Source organism: Egretta garzetta, unplaced genomic scaffold, assembly GCF_000687185.1.
Source record: "Egretta garzetta isolate BGI_Z169 unplaced genomic scaffold, ASM68718v1 scaffold118, whole genome shotgun sequence".
NCBI classification, from domain to species: Eukaryota; Metazoa; Chordata; class Aves; order Pelecaniformes; family Ardeidae; genus Egretta; species Egretta garzetta.
Window position 1 is genome coordinate 552861 of NW_009260484.1, and position 21125 is coordinate 573985.

General features: G+C 43.1%; 2 protein-coding genes across 3 annotated transcripts in view; one reads left to right on the plus strand and one right to left on the minus strand.

Annotated features, from left to right (window-relative positions):
• The window catches only part of GPR137B (G protein-coupled receptor 137B), a 26942-nt gene extending 12546 nt beyond the window's left edge, over nucleotides 1–14396 (minus strand). For both annotated transcript variants that reach the window (XM_009644127.2, XM_035899706.1), the window contains exons 1-2: nucleotides 13955–14396; nucleotides 5146–5195 (exon numbers count right to left, since the gene is read on the minus strand). In XM_009644127.2, the coding sequence (XP_009642422.1) occupies nucleotides 5146–5195; nucleotides 13955–14323 (419 nt within the window). In that variant the 5' untranslated portion in view covers nucleotides 14324–14396. The remainder of the gene's footprint in view (nucleotides 1–5145; nucleotides 5196–13954) is intronic.
• Nucleotides 13142–21125, plus strand: part of NID1 (nidogen 1) — a 74093-nt gene continuing 66109 nt past the window's right edge. The window contains exon 1 of the mRNA XM_035899703.1: nucleotides 13142–13291. Within this exon, the coding sequence (XP_035755596.1) occupies nucleotides 13286–13291 (6 nt within the window). The 5' untranslated portion in view covers nucleotides 13142–13285. The remainder of the gene's footprint in view (nucleotides 13292–21125) is intronic.

Here is a 21125-nt window from a genome sequence, read left to right on the forward strand (position 1 = left end):
GCGTTTGCAGTAGAAAAACAACAGCACAGTTCTTAAAAACTACTTAAAATACACATGCACTTTCTCAGAGTGTGCACTTCATATACAGCACCAATCCTCTGAGAGGAGAAACCTTGCATAAGGTTGAGTTGCCTGGAATGGACTGGTTTTGACCATAGTTTTACTATACCACTACTGCCATGAGAAGCATCACTGACTGCTGATGTTTGTTGTCAGATTTCATGTTAAATTAGGGAAGTGTCTAACAGCAGGAAAAAACCCTGAGTTACTGGTTCCCCAGCATGTATCTCTGTCCCTTTTCCCGAATAACTTGGTCATGGGCAGCCTCTTGAAAGAAACATCAAGAAATTTAAATATGCATATTGATTCTGGGTTGGCACAACCACAGGAGCAGAGCTGGAACAGACATGTGACAGACAGAAGCCCAGAAGCTGAACTGGTTTTCTCCATCTGTTTTTTCTCACCTACCCAACACTGATACTTGCAATATAAGTATACCACATACTCAAGGAAAGCTGCTTTTAATTCCTCTTTACTCCAAAAAAAAAAAGCAAGCATGTTTCCATTTCAGGTATTTGCTTGCTTCGTTATCATTGCTGACCAAGGCAATTACTGATAAGGGTCATAATTTGCAGTCACTGAACAAAAGGTTTTGGCCACAGCTTTTCATGCCTGCTGGGAACTTTGAATTCAGCTGACAACAAACATCCAGACTGTCCCTGGGGAAACAAATTCTGATTGTTTAAAAATACTTTAGCCCAATGGTGATCTTTTTCTTTCACGCATTCATATCCTTTTGGGATAGCATCAACCCAGCTACAAGGCTGAAGCACAGCTGGCTTGTTTTCAGAGAGCAAGAGAGGAAGGGGTATAACTTTGAGACTTTTTAAATGAGTAACAGGAAGAACTGAAAGCCTAAGAAAGTCCCTGCTTGTGAATCAGTGCCCTTCTTTTCAGCTATATCTGGCAGTGAGCAAGGATGTTGTCTTTTCCTTGCCAGTCATGGAAATTCCCTCTTGGGGAGAAGATTGTGCTCATTCTTAACTTTCCAGGGCAGGGCTCTCTTTTTAGGATAAGCAGCAAGTAGTTTCTTTAAACCTCACAGTCTAATGTTGGAAGCACCGCTGTCCTGAAGCTCCTCTCTCACATAGCTTCCTCTGGAGAATGCAGTTGTGGTGGTGGTACATTTACAGCTTTTATTAATATCTCAGAAGTCTTTAAGTGACGGTCATGTGTCTTCCTTTCCTTCCCCTCCCAAAGCCTATCTAATAGTCTCATCTCTGCTCCTCCACTGTACTGCAGGTAAAATATTCTTGTGGGGTTTGGGATTATGAGGAAAGGTATGCCCTTACATGTTGCCTACTTGCAGGACAGTAAGTACATGCTTTCTTTTTGCTCAGCGTTGTCAGAAGGACCTTCTGCTTCAGTGTAGCCTGCATGCCCTTGGTGCTGGCTTGCAACCAGTGAAGCTTAAGAGGCTTCCGGCCAGGCTCCTCCTTGATGGATTTTAGCAAAAAAACCAAAAAAAAAACCCTAAAAAACCACTGTCACGCTCTCATGCCCACATACTCCTGTACGTGCCAGGGTGAGCTGTCATGGCCAGTCAGTTGTGCAGCTCTTCATATAATGACCTTCCATCCCCCTTATTAACACAATGTGGCTGGGGAAACGGCTGCCTGTTTTGACAATAGAAGCTTTGCTGCTGAGCTTCTGAATAAGCACTGATGGAGATGCAGGCTGTGTCTCTCAGGGCAGTTTTAGGGTCTCTGCAGCTGCAGAAAGCATTCCTAACTCAAAGGCAGAATGTATCCTTACAGCTCAACTGCAAGGGCACCTACAAGGCATGAGTAAGCATACGGGTTTTTTAGAAAATAGAAAGGCAGGGCAGGAGAGGTGCTTCCAGATTGCACCAGTGACTGTTCAAAGGCCCACTGTGCCTAATCCCCATTTTGGGGCTAGTCCCTTAAAAGGAGCTGCTGAGGCAACTGGGGTTGTTTAGTCTGGAGAAGAGGAGGCTGAAGGGAGACCCTATCACCCTCTACGACTGCCTGACAGGAGGCTGCAGTGAGGTGGGGGTTGGCCTCTTCTCCCTGGTGACAGACAATAGGACGAGGGGGAATGGTTTGAAGTTACGCCAGGGCAGGTTTAGGCTAGACATTAGGAAAAACTTCTTCACCTAAAGGGTTGTCAGGCTCTGGAATGGGCTTCCCAGGGAGGTGGTCAAGTGCCCATCCCTGGAGGTATTTAAAGGAAGGATAGATGAGGTGCTTAGGGACATGGTTTAGTGGTGGGATGGCAGTGTTAGGTTAAAGGTTGGACTCGATGATCCTAAAGGTCTTTTCCAACCAAAGTGATTCTATGATTCTATGATTCTAATCTGGCTTAGCTGGGGAAGGCACATGCCAGGGTGTTCTGTTCTTTCTGTGTTAGGCTGGATGCACCCCAAGTTTTTCTTTGAGCTTAAAATCGATCTTCAGATGAATGCACTGAGTTTCATCTTGTTTAACCAAAAAATCTGTTTTAAACTACTGCATTTTGTATGTGGTTTCCTCAGAAACCATACCACTTGTGTGTAAAAAGGCATGCACACACAGCACAGCAAGTCTCATCCAAACCCAGGGACTGTAAGAAATCCCCAAGCCTGGGGAGATGTGCAGGACTGTTTACATATGAAGTTGGGCTGGCACAGGCTTCGCCTTGAGCTCTTTTGCCACAGTGATTAACATAATGAAGGCTGTGCTGAGTAAAGTTGGCTTAAGATTCTGAATCTCTGGTAGGATTTTATCAATTTTTTCCATATCTGAAATGATTCTGATTTCTGATACATAGACCGCAATACGACCTCTATGTTGCCCTCTGTATGTTGCCATTATCTATTGCAGAAATGCCAATACCAGGCCATACAGCCTGACAGTTATTAAAGAAAGTGAGGAAAAAAAATCAAAAAGTGAACATTCAGCAAGGAAGAAAAATCAAATTCAGTAAGTGCAGACTCCAGCCCCTGTCTGTAGGCCATCCATCTTTCTATCATCCATCTCTCCATCAGGATTTTAGCAACCTGATCTAATGAAAGATGTCCCTGCCCATGGGGGGGTTGGACTAGATGGTCTTTAAAGGTCCCTTCCAACACAAACCACTCTGTGATTCTATCATCTTTCACTAGCCTGTCACAATTATGATTCAGGACCTCAACTGTGGGTGTGCACATATTACACCATTTCAGTTGCCCTGTACAAATTAGGAAACGAGGTCAGCTTTAGTTATATGGCTCTTTTACACAGGCTAACCATGTTCGTGGTACAATATCTAGATATTAAAACAAAATACTACTGAAGTCCTTTACCAACAGAGCTGAATAAGAGAAGAGGCTAGACCAGATCCAAGAGTGATCTGTGTTAGAAATGCAGTAGACAAGAGTCAGGGTGGACATGGAACTGTTGTGGGGGCGGTAGTCTGTACATGAGTAATTCCAGTCACAATACATAAATGTTTAGGAATGGAAACTCTCCAAGAGCTACATGCAGGGTCCTAATGTAGTCACTTCATAGGCATTGACTAAATATCACAAGCTCCCTTTCTTTGAAGAAAGACACTTTCAAGCAGTTTTCAGGAATAAAGCCTTGCCACAAACATCAGTAGCAGATGAGCTTCTACCTCTCACCTCTAAAGCCAGCCAAGAACGTGTTCATAGACCTGCAGCCCAGGCTTTGTGCAAAGCTGTCCTCTTTGTTCCTCTTGCCTATGTGTACCATCAGGGGCAGGCACACCTGCATTGGGGGCTGGCTGGGGACCTGGATAGTGTGTGTTGTGCTTGTCTGCCAGCCCATACTCCTGGATTTCCTTCCCACAGAAACCAGAGTGCCAAGGGGTTGAATGTATTTGTACACCACAGTTTTTATCAGAGAGCATCCAGCTTTTTGTACTCCACGTTTTTTACCAGAGAGCATCCAGCTTTTGCCCCTTGCAGTTTGGGATGGGGCCAAGGTACGCACAGAGACCCACTGACTTGAAAGCATTCCTGAGGCCACCAAAACAGATACAGTCTCTCTATTCCCATCCTGACAATTTCTGCATCAGCTGCGGTTCAGTAGGGAGTCCACATCCCTCAGTCAGCCACCACACCCTGCACATCCCATACCCTCACCAGCCCCAGCACAGCCCACCCCGAGCCTGCCCTCATTGTACCACCGTTCCACCAAACATGGTTTCTGAAGCACTTGCTCCAGATGATCGCCTCTCCATCTGTATCAAAATCCAATTTGATAACAAACTCTCCAGAGCAAGGACAATGTTAATATTTGACCTGTTGATACGGTACTATGTTCTGAACAGTCAGCAAATAACAGATTTCAGTTTCAAATTACTCTGCTTTCCTTTCCTGATTTCAGATTGTAAATTTTCTCTTTAGAGATACAACCTCTCTCTTTACCCCCCTGTCTAAACAACAAAGCCTCAAAGCCTCAAAGAGGCTTTTAGGCATTGCCACAATAAACATTAATTGAGCTCTTCCTCAGCTTTCTGGATATTACTACCCTTTGGGGAGCTTTCAAGTAATTCCTGACAACCCCTCTGGCTCAACAGCATCCCAAAAAAATCTCTCCACCTAAATGAAAGGCTACCATAACCTCAACTCAATGGAGTTGGGGGAAGTTATCTGTGAGCTCCCAAACACATCATCAAGTTGAATCCATTCTCTCTACCTCCTTCCCTTCACAACTCTTCTCTCATCTTCCCAAACCTTTTGAGTCTTTCATTATCACTGACCTCACAAATTAATACATGCCCAGTCCCACTCATTCCTGTCACAATAAATACATCACTCTGCTACCTTTACCAAAGCACTGGATCTGAATTAATCTAGCAATACTACTATTCAGAACCTGTAAACAAATCACCAGGATAAATTTTCTGCTTGCATTTGAAATATTGCATTTAAAATATATGAATGTCCAAAACGGTGCTTGTGTTGGGAAATGACACAGATTCCTAAATGTCATAGGAAGAAGCTGGCCTCAGAACCATCATCATAAAACACTGGTATATAAATATGAATAGCTGAGATATGAGTGCCACATTATCAAAGAGGTTTCTCAAGGAGCATGGCTATTCTTCTTAACCATATTGGATGTTTTGCATAGTTCTTACCTGTATTTCAGTAGCTCTGGGGAATATTTTGACTTAGCCTTGAAAATGACCTGTAAAAGAGAAAAATATCATATCAAACATAGGCTACATATAAGTAAAGAAAGACACTATGATCTGCAGAAATCCTGTCTCACAGGTCACAAGAAATGTAATGATAGGTTTCATTTCATAACAGATTTGCATTTGTTGCTTATCCATGGCAGGAAAGCTCTAAGCAAAATATTAAAACCACTCAGCAGGCGATCACGATGTACTTGTATACAAATTGTCTACACCATTATTTTCACTTACTCTGGCTTGTGAATAAGGTCCTTTGTACCAGTATTCACAAGAGGACTAATGCCAGTGTAATCACAGAGGCAAGTAATTATTAGGCTTTTACATGACCTAACAGCACATGTCTTTCACCATAGACCAGCTCATACTGACATATTGGGTCAGATTCTCTATTCACATGAAAAGCCTGTCATAGTGCCCTGGCCTGAAATTGCATATATATGCTTGTATCCATGTTGCAGTGCCAAAAGGATGTCATCAAGAACCAAACTCATTGCTCTACTCTGAGGTATATTTGGCTTATGCTGTCTGTTCACTGTACAGTATGTATTTTTGCTCATACTCAAGCCCAGTAGCTACCTTGCTGCAACAGGAAAGACAAAATACTGACACATTTTCTGCAATGCAGATAGGGAATATCAGTCATGGGTGTTTAACCACCGCCAGAAATTATACAAATATATATTAGTATATTTTATATCTTATTTATGAAAAAAATTACAGGGAAGCATCACTGCTTTTTCACAAGATAATATACTCCAAATACACTCAGTTTACAAATGTTTATTTAAACCAATGTCAAAGCACATTGATTGTTAGTATTACAAAAAAACCATGCTGTATGACTTATTCTGAGTTGTTTTCTAATTGTTTTCTCCCAAGTTATCCTGCCTTATCCATTTCACTGGATTTTGCATGCCCTTTAGTATAGCTTGCATAATATTTGCTATGATTATCACACTTTCCCAAGGAAACAGGACTTACATGCTCACTATGTATGTGTAGGCATGTGTCTGCCTGTCAGCCTGTTTATCTGTCCCCCCACTAATCTTAAAATACTCTGGTCAGAGAACTGATGGAAAAATATTTGAAGCATCAAAGACATGATTCTTTATCACCCTCCTAAAAATTAGTGACCCAAAGGAAGTAAGGAACCCTATAAATGCATCTGATACATGACCCCTGTGAGGAGAACCCTGCACAATGATCCTACACATCACCCAATATGAGAGACTCTGCGTAGCAAAGTATTGTAAGAAATGCCCCAGTTACAGAAACAGCTCAAAGTCAAGCATGAGACATAGATCTGGAGAAAATCAGGCTTCACTTGTTCCAGCGCTCCTGGAACAACTTGTCATTTAACTCCTATTCACCATAGACAGCTGCCTTGACATGGAAATTATATTTGTGATGCATCAGCCTGCTTAGCACTAGCTGAACCAGCAGAGAACACTGAGCTTTTCAGCAGGCCCTAGAAAATAATAGCTGAGAAAAAAACTGAAAAGGTGGTAAAAAACCCCTCTAAAAATATTCTGCAACCATTGATACTGTTTTCAAATAGTTAATGTCTTTGGCAGTATCCCTTACAGAAGATGTTTGTGATTCATTCTCCAAATTCCTGGATCCTGAATTCTCACAGGAGTTCAGGAAGAAGTTTTATGTTGTTTTACTTACTTGCTATTGAAAGGAGAGCTACAAGAGGCTTGTGAATGTTCTGCACTTCTGTGGTGCACAAAGAGGGGCTGTCAGTTTTTAGAGAAGAGATGAGGTTCAAAATACTTCCCGTATGCTTTTTGTGCAAGACTTGTTGCCTACCCTGCTTATTCTGGAAGACACTGTGGGCAAGTGGGAGGGAACAGATTCCTGACCTCAATGAAACTAAACTAGTAAAACTTGTCCCTAGGGCCATTCCACAGTCCTCACCTGTTCTGAGTAGCACTTACTCACACATATTGTACCGTTAATTTTGACAGCTTTCAGGAATAGCACCGAACAGAAGTGTTTAAAGCCTGTGCAAAGAGCGACGCAAGACAAACAATTTGCAGTGGGGAATGAGTTGTGCTGGGTCCACAAAACCTAGGAAATTCACGAGTTCCTGAATTACATCTCCTGTGGTTCCCCCAAAATGATCCACTCATCCCTATACTGTCACAGAGCAGTCCTGTCACATAAAGCAGTCCAAGACTGCCCTACCCAGCAAAAACTCCATGGATAACATGGCTAAAACCAAACATGCAGTTCCTGCTGCAGATCCAGCAGGATTTCCAGATGCAAGATCACCAAAAGAGCTGTTACTGCGATTCTACATTTGGTGGACTTGTCCCAGCCGATAAATGCTTCTGAATTTTATCATAGCAAAATGACTGGTAAGAAAGCAAATGGATACTGCATGAAAAAGGGATGCTACATAGCATGAAAGCTACAGTATAAGGCATGGACACTCTTACAAATTCACTGCTAGACAGAAACACAGGCAGCCAAGTTCTGCCACCTTTGCTTAAACACTGATGGGGCCTTATTTCATGAGTAGCCTTGCTGGAAGCAATGTGATTGTCACAGAATAAAGGGCTGCTTAGTGGGAGTAAGGATGTCAGAAGCTGATCTCAATATACTTAATGTGCGTGGGTGCAGCTTTTTGCTTTTAACAGTCATTTAGCTTGAGACGCGTTGCTCAATGGCCCCTCCTCGCAACAGTGTTGAGAAAGCTTCCAGTCAATATCTGAGTCATCTAAGCAAGTCTCCCAGCAAATCAGAGCAAACCAGGCTATTCCTAAGAATAGACTAAATGGCAAGCAGAAGGCAGACTTTTTGGAGAAGACCTTTCAGAGAGCCCCAAGATGAACAGCAACACGGAAAACTCAGCAAAATTCCTTGCTAATTTTCTAATGTCTAAAGGGTTACTTTTTCTTCTTAAAAGTGGTTCCCCTTTCGCTTTTTCTTTAAAGAAGAAATATCCTGTTTCGACTCCTTGTTTTTACCAAAAAACTGGAAACCTCAGATGAGATTCTCACACTCCCTCCTCCACTCCCCTGAGGTATATATCTGGCTTATAAAACTGCAGCAGTACAAAAGGGCTCCAGAAAGCCCTTCATACAGCCGGGGAAAATTTCCATTGCAGGAACTGATGTAAACATCTGATCTTAAAGACACTTTAGCAGGCCCCAGCAGAGGAGCGGTGGGGATGGCATGGGAGCCTATCAGCAGCTCAGCTGCAGGGAGCTCTTGCAGAGCTGCTGGGCAGCAGAGAAGGCAGAGAGGGCCAGGATACTGTAGCTTATGGGGAGTCCAGCTGCAGTTCTGAAAGTTAAATCAGGAGCCACTCTGGCCCTGTGACTATCAATGAAACAGGTGTCAAAGCCAAGTCACACACTCCCAGAGCAAAAGAGAAAGAAAATCTCACTGGAGCAATTTTCAGCCCATACTCTGATTTAGCTGAACTGACATGATGGCTGGCACAAACCTCCACCGTACCTCTAGTGCTAGCAGATCAATTCACTTTTACAGGAGCCGCAGCTCAGCTTACCCGCAAAGCCTGAGGTATGTGTTAAGTGGTTTCATATGTCCCAAGCTGGCCCTCTGCACAGGAATGGTTCAGCTTTATTTACCAGTTCTCATTTCAAAAACTCTATAAGGAGCAGAGCATGTACTTTTCCTTCCCAGTTCTTTTCACCACGGCCCCTCTCTTCCTCTCTCACAATCCATGCAAACTTCTCTTTGCACCCTGAAAATACGCCACAACCTCGTGCAAGCCCAGAGTCCCCCTCCATCAGCACGTATGCCTTTCTTCTGCTGTGTATCTTCCAGTCCCAGGCTCACCTTCCCCTTTCACTCTTTCTCCCATCTTAATTCTTTCATTTGGATCAGATTCCCCAAAATATACAAGTTTTCCCTCTACTCTAAACTCTACACATTTGGTAGGGCCCACAGACATGGGCAACATGACTCACTACCATACTCAGCCTTGTGTAAATTGGTAAAAATAGTTCTGAAAGGACAGGGATCATTGTGGGACTGGCAGGCACAGCAAACTTGCATGTGTAGCTTTCCTATAAAATTATTTTCCAAGTCAAATGACCTCATTCTTCATGTCAGATGCTGATAGCCAGACAGTCTGCAGTTGCAATTTGTCTCCTATAGGGCAACGTTTTACGCCAGACATATTTGCTGACGCTTTACCATCTGTAGTTAGACTCCTGTGTAGTTCTATGCACAATCTAAAGCATGCTTTAAATTAAAAACAAGCTTTATAAAATATGGTGAATTCATTTCTACTACAAAATTAATATTTCTCCTAATAAAAAGCCCTCTCTGTTCTCTTGCTGGTGGTATTACTTTTGAAATGCTATCCCCAGTAATGAGAGTATGAGAAGTTCTCTTAATTTTCTTCCCAGAGCTAACACATATCCCAGTTCCACCAAGATACACATAACCTCTCTGAAAGCCTTGTGCCAGTTTTACCCCGCCCTGCCAGGCACTTCCAGCATGGCCAGCTCCCCTCTAAGCTGCCTTACTCTCAATAATTTCTCTTCATTTGAAAGTCCCTGATTTTATCAGCCCTGCCTGGGAGGCAGGGTAAGCTTCTCAGTCTGGATGCCAGTGAAAAGGGAAGATGGTTAGGGAGGAGGAAAGAGAGGTAAATCTGCCTACCAGCCCTTCTCCACCCATACAGCCTCACAGTTCTTTAGCTCAGCACCATGTTCCCTAAGTGCTGGAGAAGCTCCCAACCTGATGATTAAACCTACAGCCCACCAAATGGTTTGCTGTGCCTGGTCACAAGGGAAGCCTGGGATTTCCAGCATCCCCTATGGCTCACAGTTTCTGGCCCTGACCTTGTTTTTTGAGCCTATAACTCTCCAGCCTAGCCTCCCTCCTGCTTCATTTGTATCCTGTTCCCCAGGGCAATGTCAAGTCTGAAGCGAACAGGACAAAGTGAAGCAAGCCCTTCTCTGCCCACCTCTCACACACACACCAGAAAAGGCAACTTCTTACTTTATGTCCCACAGCCTCTTTACACTTTTGCCCTCAGCACTGACTGTAAAGCCTGAAGACTCATCTCAGTCTCCCCTTGGCAGGGGCAGGGAAGATTTGGCCAGGCATGACATAAATAAAAGAGCGCTTGAGTGCTGGCATCCTCACTGCCTGGAGTCACTTAAAGTAGAAAATATATTATTTGCTGATTTGCAGTCTTAGCTTCATCAAGCAGCAGAATAAACCCATGGGAGCTGCAGGTGTGAAGCAAACATATATATGGGCTTTTCGGTCTCTGTAGGTGGAAACACACGCTTAGCTGCCTATCTGATGGATCAGGATCAGGGAGCTGCTCTGGCTTGGTACGATGCAGGTATTTGCTGGTGTTGGGCTACTGTTTTACGAAAGTGCCACTGGGTGTCATCTTCACTTGAGGTTTCTTTTAATGATTTCTAAGTAGACAGAAGCTTATCCTGAGAGCGTAGGTAATCTTACTACTTTTTTTCTTTAGAAGAGAATGAATACAGACAGAGGATTAATAAATTCTAATAAATTCAGCATGCTCATTAGAAATCATACATATTTTCTGCAGTATGTGATTTCTGAAAGGAGCTAGTATCATATAAGCCTTACCTGCAGCAGCCTTATCTTCTGTTCTGCCCTAAGTAGGGCATCAAGACCATAGCGAAGAACCCTTAATTTGGGTCTTAATCCAAAGATCACTAGGATTTGTTCTGAGTCAAAATCAGTTTGATTGTAACTTCTCTTTTGTCCACTCGTCCCCCACTTTAAGCAACCTGCCTCAACGCATTACAGCTGCTTCTGCTGTATCTGCTGATGGTGATGCTCAAGTCTAGGAACAACCCTTGCTGTGCTGATGCCACCATGGCTTACTTGTCTTCCTACACATAAAATAACAGTCTAAATTTGCATCCCCATTGCTTTGTGATACCTATTGAAAAGAGAATAGTTGTGGCTAACTTTCTGTCAAGTTCAAAGGTGCTTATTATTCTGAAAAATGGCCTCGGGCATTTGGCAGATGAGGTATTTTTGTTTGGCCAGGAGGATTTGCAATATTTTTGGAATCACTTTTTCTTCTCACATCTATGTCTAAAAGTTTTCCTGGCAGTGCTGCATGTCTGGGTGCTGTACAGCAGATAATAAACACCTGCAAATTCGAGAGACTCATGAGGTGTCTTCCAGTCCTCTGTTCCTACACTATACATAGATAACTTCTTTTCCTCTAGCTAAGCACTGGTTAAATAGCATGGGTTTCATGCAATGAAACACAGCTGCAGACCTTTCTTGCCTTCCTTCTAGAGAAAAAAGGACAAAAGTTGTTTCTGTCTGTGAAGTTATAAGCCATTACTGAAAACAAAGTTCCTCCTCCCCACCCCTTTCACACTAGTTCTTGCTTGCCTACTGTGGGAAGCTAGATGCACATTAAATATACAGGCTCAAGAAGATGCTGAATTTCAAGCCAAACCACCTTTCAATGGTTTGAAGTAAAGAATTAATGACAGCAAATCAAAAATATGTGCACTTATTCTGTGTCTTATATTATATCCCTACAATGGCTGTGCTTGTATTTCTTAAGTCTTTGTTTTGGCAGGGGAGATATTTGAGACGAGATTTCACTGGAGCAACCAGCTCTAAAGCAAACAACAGTACTAATAATATGCCTATCTACAGTGGGCCACGATCTTTAAAGATTATGATGCACATCACAAACTCTGAAAGTCCCTTGCAAATACTGTTTCAAAAGCCTCACAACAACCCTTCAAGACAGGTAACCATGACACTCTTTTACAGAGGGGCTGAGAGGAAGGTCGTGGGGACTCATGGTGACAAAGCAGAAATTGTCTCAAAGGCAGGACCAATAGCCTTAGCATTTTTTCCGTTTCCAACCACTGACTTGTACTTCCTGAATGATATCAGACAGCAATGCCAAAAATAACTTAAATGGACATATGTATGCATTCTGTATGCTCTCTTTTTAGATCTTCCTCAGACGAAAGGAATCAGTTACCTGCAACACTAAACCCCCAAGTGCTGGCACTCTAACACACAGAGTGCAGACTGCCATGCCCCCGCTGTGCTCGTGCCAGCCTTGGCTTCTTCTTGGCAAAGAGCGAGGATGCTGCATTCTGCCTCCAGACTTCCACAGCAGCCCTACATGTGTGTCTGACGGAAGGATCTGACCTAGGGCTATGACTTAGTCCCAGCTGCTGTGATGGGGATGGACTGTGTGATGATAGACATTTGCCCCTGGGGAACTGCACCATTATCAAATGACTCTCACAATAACTATGGGATAAAGCATAGGTCACCCCGTGCCTGAGCTGGATTTGAGTAGCATGTAGATGAAAGGTCCCTGTAATCCCTTAATATATCTCAAGTCCCAGGGAGTGAAGAGGGGTGAGTTAGCAGGTGTTTCAGACATTGAATCCAGAAAAGTAAACCTAAGCACAAAACTGCGTATGTGGTTCTAAGTATTTAATGCTCTCTACAACTCAAGTGATCCTCTTACATCTGTCATGCTTACCATTGCTGCTTTTTCAGCTCTGGGATGGCAGCTCTCACAAGCAGCCTGATTTCTCCAGCCAGGCTGTTCAGAATTGACAGGCCTGTAATCACTACAGAGTGCTGTTAAACACTGTAGGCACTACAGAAGCACCAAGACCCAGGCACCGAGCTGTTCCAAGTGGGGCACACAGCAACACCCAAAGCATCCTGAGCACTGCCGGGGGTGCTCCAGCACAGGCTGGTACTCTCCCGGCCAACTACCCCTGCACTGGGAAAGAGGACTTTGACAAGGGTCATATGAGTGCAGGCTTGGCTTCCTGCTCCAGGCACCCTCATGGAATTGAGGAGATAGAGTATCCAGTCCCTGCCCTCCTGCAAGCTTCCTGTGAGATCTTAGGCAAGCCCAGCAGCCTTCCTTTGCCTCAGCATGCCAATATCCCGTCCTGCAGCCCAGTGCCAAGATACCCAAGCTCACCATAAATACTTCCAAGCAAGCCTAACTGCAGCAACCTGGAGCACTGTGCAGCCTAGCTCATCTGGCTTCTCAGCTGTCCGTACCACAGACACACTCTCAAGACCTCTTTTGGAAATGGAGGTACTATTTCCTTTACCCCACTAGATAGCTAATATATCTTTACATCACAACATCCTTGAAATAGAGGGTGTATCTCTGTACAGCACTTAGCAACTACTGGGGTCTGGAGTCACTGCTATTTGTAATACAGATCATTACAGGAATTTGGGTCTGCAGTAGGACTCGATCAACAGTTTTGATTGTGATACACAGAATAGAAGCTGCACTCAGAAAAACATTAGCCAGCTTATGAAAAACTGGGGTGGGGTGTTGCCAGCAAAATTAGAAATTACAGTTCCGACTGCACACAGAGATCAGGTCTGCTAAGCTAGCAGGTTTATCAAGTCTAGTAACAACAAGAACAATAATAAAGAATAAAACTAGAACAGCATTTTGGATGCCCAGCTTTCAAATGCTCCTATACATTTTTTTCCCCAACCTTTACATTAAATGACACCCATTTAATAGACAGTAGATACATTATTTGCCATTCCTGAAATTATCATTTCAGGCTTCAGTTTCATTGTAACACTGATTACTTGCACATAGATCAAAAGTTAAAATTCCCAACTAAATAACTGAAATTGCCAAGGTACATTAGGAAATTACATTTTTCTCATTATTCTTACAAAACAATGCTTTACCATTCTGTCAGATTTAATCAACCAAATATCTGTTGCTTACCTGTGTGAAGTAAAGGTTCATCAGGGTCAGGGTGAAAAACTGGAGGCAGACGGGGAAGCAATAGAGAAGCCAGAAGATGAAGGGACTGAGAGAATTTGCTGTGACAAAGTCTTTGAAATAAAATGAAAAGAGCACAGTCCTAAGAGAGGCCCAAAACAAGCACAGAAACAGAAAGACAGTTTGGTAACTGAACCTCTTGTGCCTGTAGTGAAGGACCAGCCAGAGCTGGACATAGATGAACACAAAAAGCAGTGAATAAAAAACAGTATATACAATGGTCAGGCCCAACTTCACATACGGAGGGACAGCTGGCGTCAGGGTCGGCGGAAGGGTGTCATTTTTCAGTGGGTCCCACTGAGGGGCCTCCATTTGATATCAGGAATCGTCAGAATTATTTATTAAGTTTGGCTGCCGCTGTTGCCTCCTCCTTCTCCTTTCATCTTCCTACAGCATAGGAATCAAGAAAATGAAAGAAAACAAGCTGCACTTCCTCTTTGGCAGCTCGCTGTGAGCTGGTAGCACATGATCACAATTCAGAATGATTCATTAGGACTGCCTTTGTCAGCAGTTGGCAGGGAACAGCTCAGAAAGCTGCCCTTTGCTGATGTTTGTGCACAAACCTTTACTATTCTGAAGAAACAAAGAAATCCACCAGCCCCTGAACGGTTTACTGGTTTTTTTTTTTCCTAAGGAAATTTATCTGGATTTTAAATTAGCTAAGTAATGTTCCATTTTCTACAAGAAGCAGGTACCTGACATTTTCCCAGTGGCAGCCATATCATATCTTTGTGATTTTTTTGGTCTTGTTTTCCATTTAGCAAGCACTTTATTTAGCTGCATTTCATGAAGAATAATTTTATGCACCTTCAAGTAATCATGAAATTAAAACCACTGTAATAAGCTGTAATGGTTCAGCTCTGCATTGCAGAAACCTTTGTGTTTATAAGGAAATACACAATCTGCACAGCAAATCTAACACATTCAGTATCTATCTTCTTTTTCTTCTAATATAAGACATTTCATTAGAATGGGAGAAAAGGCCGCTCCAGGCTTGTGGTGTGTACAGGAACAAATAAAACCCCCTCAATACCCAAATTCACCAAAGCATACATGTAGCTACAGGCTCTTTTCTTCCTGGTCATTGTCCATTTGTGCCGTCACCGGGGCAACAGCTGACCAGACGTGCCTTCTCACAAGTGTGCAGATGTGCCTTTGGGATTAAATCTATAAATTAATAGGCGCTATGGCAGGCTGCTGGGCTTGACTCACGGGGCTGAGAAGTGAGAACTGAAACTGAGTGGTTCAGACATTTGTAGCATGGTGGAAATGCTTCATGTACCTTTAGGTCATGTACAGTGTCATATACCATCAAATAGCAAGGTTTTTATAAGATAGCTTGGTTGTGGCTGAAGCACTGCCATGTTTTGTTCTATCATTTTTAGTAAAATGATTATGAGAAGTGCTTGTTACCTGGAACAATCACCAGGGAGGATCCCACACATCTGGTAAGCAATGAAAAAAGATTCCTCTAGTGAAAGAGTCCGTGTACTGAACTAACACAGTGTTCAGGGTATGCAGATACTGATACTGACACAGAGCACTAATTAAAATAATTATTTCCATTATTAATGCCTCACCCCAAGAGGAGTTCAGAACTACTATTTTGTTGAAAAAGACAATTATAATTGTGCTTATAAATACAGCATATATAAGTTTGGATAGTTCTTTAAAAAGATCTCAAACAGAAGCCCATCCTGCCCTAAAAATACCCACACTGAACACTTAAAGCTATGTTTCAAAATCCTTGTTTAGGTACTGAAACATAAGCAGTTTGATTTTAAAGGTGCAAAGCAAACTCAGCTCCCATTGACTGTAAAGGGACCTGTGGCTTCTCAGCGCTTCTGTAAATCAGGTCACTTCTATTAAGGTGTCAAGATATGAATTTAAGACCCTTACCAGGAGCAGTCAGCTTTGGAAATCCTGGATAAACAGCTCACAGAAGCAGGGTGATACACAGCACCGAGTGGCTGTGTCCATTTGGCTGTGTATAGAAATATACAGAACATACAATGAACAATGGGAAAGAGGAGAGAGGATAAAAAATGTCCAAGCACTGAAAATTATGTACATGTACAGAGGTATGTTATAGCTTGCACAGAAAGATAATTTTATGGCTTCAACATAAATAAACTTGGATTTAGTTTTAAATTAGCACCTGCTCCTAGACCCTGTGTATTTCCTGGAAAAAAGTAAAATTGACAGGGTAGAGCATGGAAAACTGAGCAGTTTCTGAAGCAAGTTTGCCAGAGTATCTGGCTGTACTCAGGCCATCAAGTTCATTAGGCAAACACAGGGAAGAGAAATGGTCAGGACAGGAGTTTAGACAATACGTATAACAAATAGAATAGATACAACAAAATATATTTCCATATGTACTACAGAAGGCTCTGTCTCCCAGATCAGGAAAACATCTCCCCTAGAATGATACTTACTTCCTTCTAGCACACAAGGAAAACCTTAAGCTTTTCCAGTTCCACTAATAGGTCTGTCTTACACATCTCTTGATCTCCACAACCCCAGTGCACACATGCACTATCTAGAGGCCAGAGTACAGTGATAATAAATTCAGTGGGTTACACACCACCTCTCTGCTTTCTGCACAGACTTTCTGATTATGATTGTGGCTAACACTAACCCATGGTGGCCATAAGCACTCTGTTGCTTTTTATCAGTGACCTGTAACAACTCTTCACAGTTTCTGCTGTGAGACTTTAACCTACTAAATGAGGGCAAAGGCTTCCATGGCATGCCATCAGCAAAAAACACAGGGATTTTAAGACTACCACATGCCTGAAGTATACTATAAAATGTATAGAGAAGCAGGAATCCATTTCTACTCATCAAACTGCTGGTTTCCCTTAGTGCCCCTGTGGGTGTGATTTGCCAACACAGGCTTCGTGGGCAGCATGTTGCAAACAGCCAAAGCAAGCTGCTGCACATGTTGCCAAGGGACAGCAAAGAACAGTGGTCACACGGACTGCGTCACAGGCGTGTGTCCTTGCCAGCAGGTGTGCAAAGGTTGGTTGGGAAACACTACATTACAGCATTGCAAGAAACTTCTTAACTAAGCAAACTTCCCATGCAGCTCTCCAGCACTTAAGAAGTTCATCCAGTCCAGGCAATTTGTTTGCATTACCGTTTTCTTTCTAAGGGGCATTGTCCAAAGGAATAAACTTGAGTGGAGCTTGAGGGTTCAAAAATTTCTTAGCTAGGCTGTCCCACTGCTATTTGACTTGAAATGAACAAAAATAGATAACATAAAGTATCTGGATTCTGCAAGTTGAACTGCTGCCCTGCTCCTGAGCAGAAAGGTCCAGAGTTCTCGTCTTTGATGTCACTTGCAGTTAATGAATTTGCTGGCAAGACTGTTAGCGAATCACTGTGTGCTAAAACACTGCACCTAATGACTCCCACTAGTGTGTAGTTCAAAAAGTCTTTTAGAAAGGGTTTTGCAGAAAGAAGCACTTCGAGGAAGTGAAGAAAATAAAGTAATTGAAGATTTTTTTTAGATACTGAACCATCTTCTTCTTTGATTTTATACTATGGTAGTCCAGAGAGCTTGTCCTCAGTTACACTGTCAAGTTTTTCATTCTTTTGAGGTTTCATGATTTCTTGGATTGTGTTTCTTACAAATACCTGGCTCTCATGGTTTAAACCTCAAATACAGAAAGTATCATAGCTGGACCTTAAAGTTGGTCCTTCTTCAAAAGTTGCTTTTCCCTAAAGTTATCTGAAAAATTGTGAGAGTCCATCCAGTTCCACCCCAACTGAGACATACCAGGAGAGGCTGCCAGATAGGCAGGCCTCTTGCCAAACCAAAGGAAAAGAAAATGGTATTCTGGTTCAATATTGTCTTTTGCTCCGCACTCCATGAGGCCTACGATTACAAAACTCAACAACATTTTGAAGGAAGTAATTCTTGCTATTTCTACTCAAAAAACAAGCGGGGCAGAAATCTGCTGTTCAACAAGATCCATCAACTAGCTGGTGGACAGTGGGAGTATTAAGACACTTTGAATTAGACAAAAGACAGAGATACTCTGGAATTCTTGAAGATTTAATTCACCCGAACTTGTCACAACACACCTCCTCTTTCTTCAATTCATGTCCTGCAGAAATACCAGCTCACATCCTTGCAGTCCACTGTTTTCAATTTAAATAACTTTTTGGAAAGGAAAATTCCTCTGAAGCCATTAGTAATGTAGCTATTAGAATAGAGAAATTTAACTGTGTGGTGTAAGCACACACCTTCTGTGTCTAATACTTAGGCCATTGTGATTTGGTGCATTACATGACAAGATGTCAGGTTTCCTGATGAGAGATGGTGGCCGGGATGCTGAAAAGAATGGACATTCCCTTGGAACATGTTCAGGAATCTGGTTTATCTACAGGGCAGGCACCTAAACTAGTGCCTGCTCAACAAGATGGATGAATTAACCAGTAAATCCTGAACCTGTAGCCTCTCATTTGTCTTTGGATTCTGAAAACCTTATATTTGAGGCTTTTTGAATGCTAATGTATTGCAGAGCATGAGTATTTAGCTTTGGAAAATACTGCCAATGGGATACTTCCGTCCTTCACTCGGTGTGGGCTCATCTCCAAGTTATGGACTACGTCACCATCTTTGGGATCCAGCATCTCTGTGCCATTCAACATTTAGCAACTCTGGCAAGAGCCAAACAGAGGGCTGGGAACCAGTTTTCTCAAGGGAAAAAATGTCCTTTCATTGTTGGGCTTTCTCTGTGCCTGGGCATGTTAGATTTCACTATTAATCCTGACACAGACCTCATACTCAAAACATGTCTAAATAAAGCCCTCATAATAAATCAGTATTTATTATTCTAATCTCATTTAGGTCATACAGTGGCGTACAACAAATGTAGGGCCTTAACCCATAATCCTTAAGGCAGCCAAAGCTTCCATTGGCTTCAAATAAAGTAATGCCTATGCATCAAGGGCAGGAACTCTCCTGCACAAACTAATCGGAGTAATGCAAGTAGCTTTAAAGCAAGAAAACTGTGGTTTCATAATTTCAGCCAGCCCATACTTGACCAGAAGAAAATTTTCCAGAAGAATTAAATATGGTACTCAATGGACAGGAGATGGAAAGAGACAAATGCTGTGAAACAGAAACATCAGAACATCAGTGCCTTTGTTTCGTTATGGAGTTTTGTTTTTCTTAGGGCAGTTATATTTCAGGGTCTCCTGCAGACTTCCCCATTGCACAACATGCAATGGGAGCAGACTCAAGCTTGGAGATACAGTCCACATTCCAAACTGGTAAGAAAGTCTCGAACACCCTGAAATTTCTGTCCATGCTGCATGTTCCTTGGGGTTTAAAACAAGATTCAGCAATCTGTAAATCTAAAATTAAAAAGCACCAAAAAGGATTTGTTGCTTTTCACCGTTTAAATTGCTCTTTGCAGCCTTCAGTTTCCTGGATGCCTCCAGAACCCAGAAGGATACTTTAGATCCATGTTAGCTCAAGTAGAATGTATTCTCTCCTTTGCTAGCCTTCTCTGCTTTTTTTGACTTAGGGTTGACCCCTCTTTACCCCCTTCTTTGCACCCCTCCCCATCCCCCACTGGAAAAACCCATAAAAGAGGAACTAAAGCAGTGAGGTATTTCCCTTCAGTGGGGATTCCCTTAGATGTATCAGTCAGCTGGCTGTGAGCTGGGTATGAGACTAGAAAAGGGAGGTGGACTACATGTGGACCGACAACAGAGGGAGGTGGACTTGAGTGCTAAAGATCACTTCACTCAGCGTCTGGGGTTTCGTATCATCTATGACACGTCCTGGCAGGGAACTTGCCTTCTCTTCACAAGAACCTTGATGAGTAAAGAATAAAAGCCCATTTAAGTAGGGATGACTTCAGCCACATCCAGTAAAGGGAGTTAATTCATTTTCTTCCCTTGGCTTCTGATACTAGACAATATGAAGTATCTGGCTCACAGCTAATAAAGCCCCACATGTTAGAAATCATCTGCTTCAGCCCTGACTATCTGGTTGTTCAATCAGCTGAGAGTCCAGCTGTGGAAGCAAAAAGTCCTGAATCTTACTGAATCCTTCTCAGGTTTAATACCTGGAAAGGGTTTTTAACTCCAGTATCCTAAATCTACTCCAGTTGGTGCTGACATCCATACTAGCTCAGAGGACTGCAATGTTGGGAACTGGGCTCACACCTGGTCTGAGAAGCTTGGTGTTTCCTTGCTTGCCTAAACTGTGTGTGGCAAGTCTGCCCTCTGAATGGTCGCAGCAGAAACTTTTCAGCTGTAGGGCCGTCCTTGGAGTAGTGGTGAAAACATTTTTGTTGGTGAGGGGCCTACAGAACTCCAGTCTGGCCATTCTGAGATATAAAAACAGTGTGGAAAGGGATAGCCAGTGTGGCTGGAAGCAAAGGATTGAGTCTGAAACTGCAAGGTGATGTAGCTGTGCAGAAGAACAGTGAATTCCTGAGCTATGTGTCAAGCCTACGGCTCAGGGATGAATTCCCACAGGATGAGGTTTCTTTGATCATTAGTGAATCTGCGCTTAAGACACCTGCAAAGACTCGAGAGAGAAATACAATTCTGGGCTAAAACCAAACAGTAAACAAACCTTTAGAGCAAATTTGTGTTCAACATTTAACACATAGGATTCAGCCAACAGCACCCTTCCTTGCTATATGTGTGTTATCATTTGTATGTTGTATCCTATGTTTGTATGTGGGTATTTGCGCTGTTACTTTCCTGCAGCCATATGACCTGTACAAGCTGTTAGCCTACACCTGACGGTGAAGGACTCTGGTAGCTCCTCCAGGTTCAAGCAGAGGAACGGGAGAGAGCTGGCACCTTACCTGGCGGGGCAGAAGAGCCTCATTAACAGCTCCCGGACTGAGCTCTACCGTCACCCCCTCTGAGGCGCCTCTCCATCAGCAGAAAGGAGGCAAAGGCAGCCTGGGACCCCTGGCTTCAAGCCACCGGCCCTCCATCCCTGTCATAGCCCCCCAGCCACACTGCTCCGGGAGTGGCCACGACCCGACACCCCTCTCGCCCCGAGGCGCAGGGCCACGAGGAGAGGGAGCGGTAAGCCTGAGGGAGGCGGGTTCTGCGCGGCCCTTCCCCTCAGATA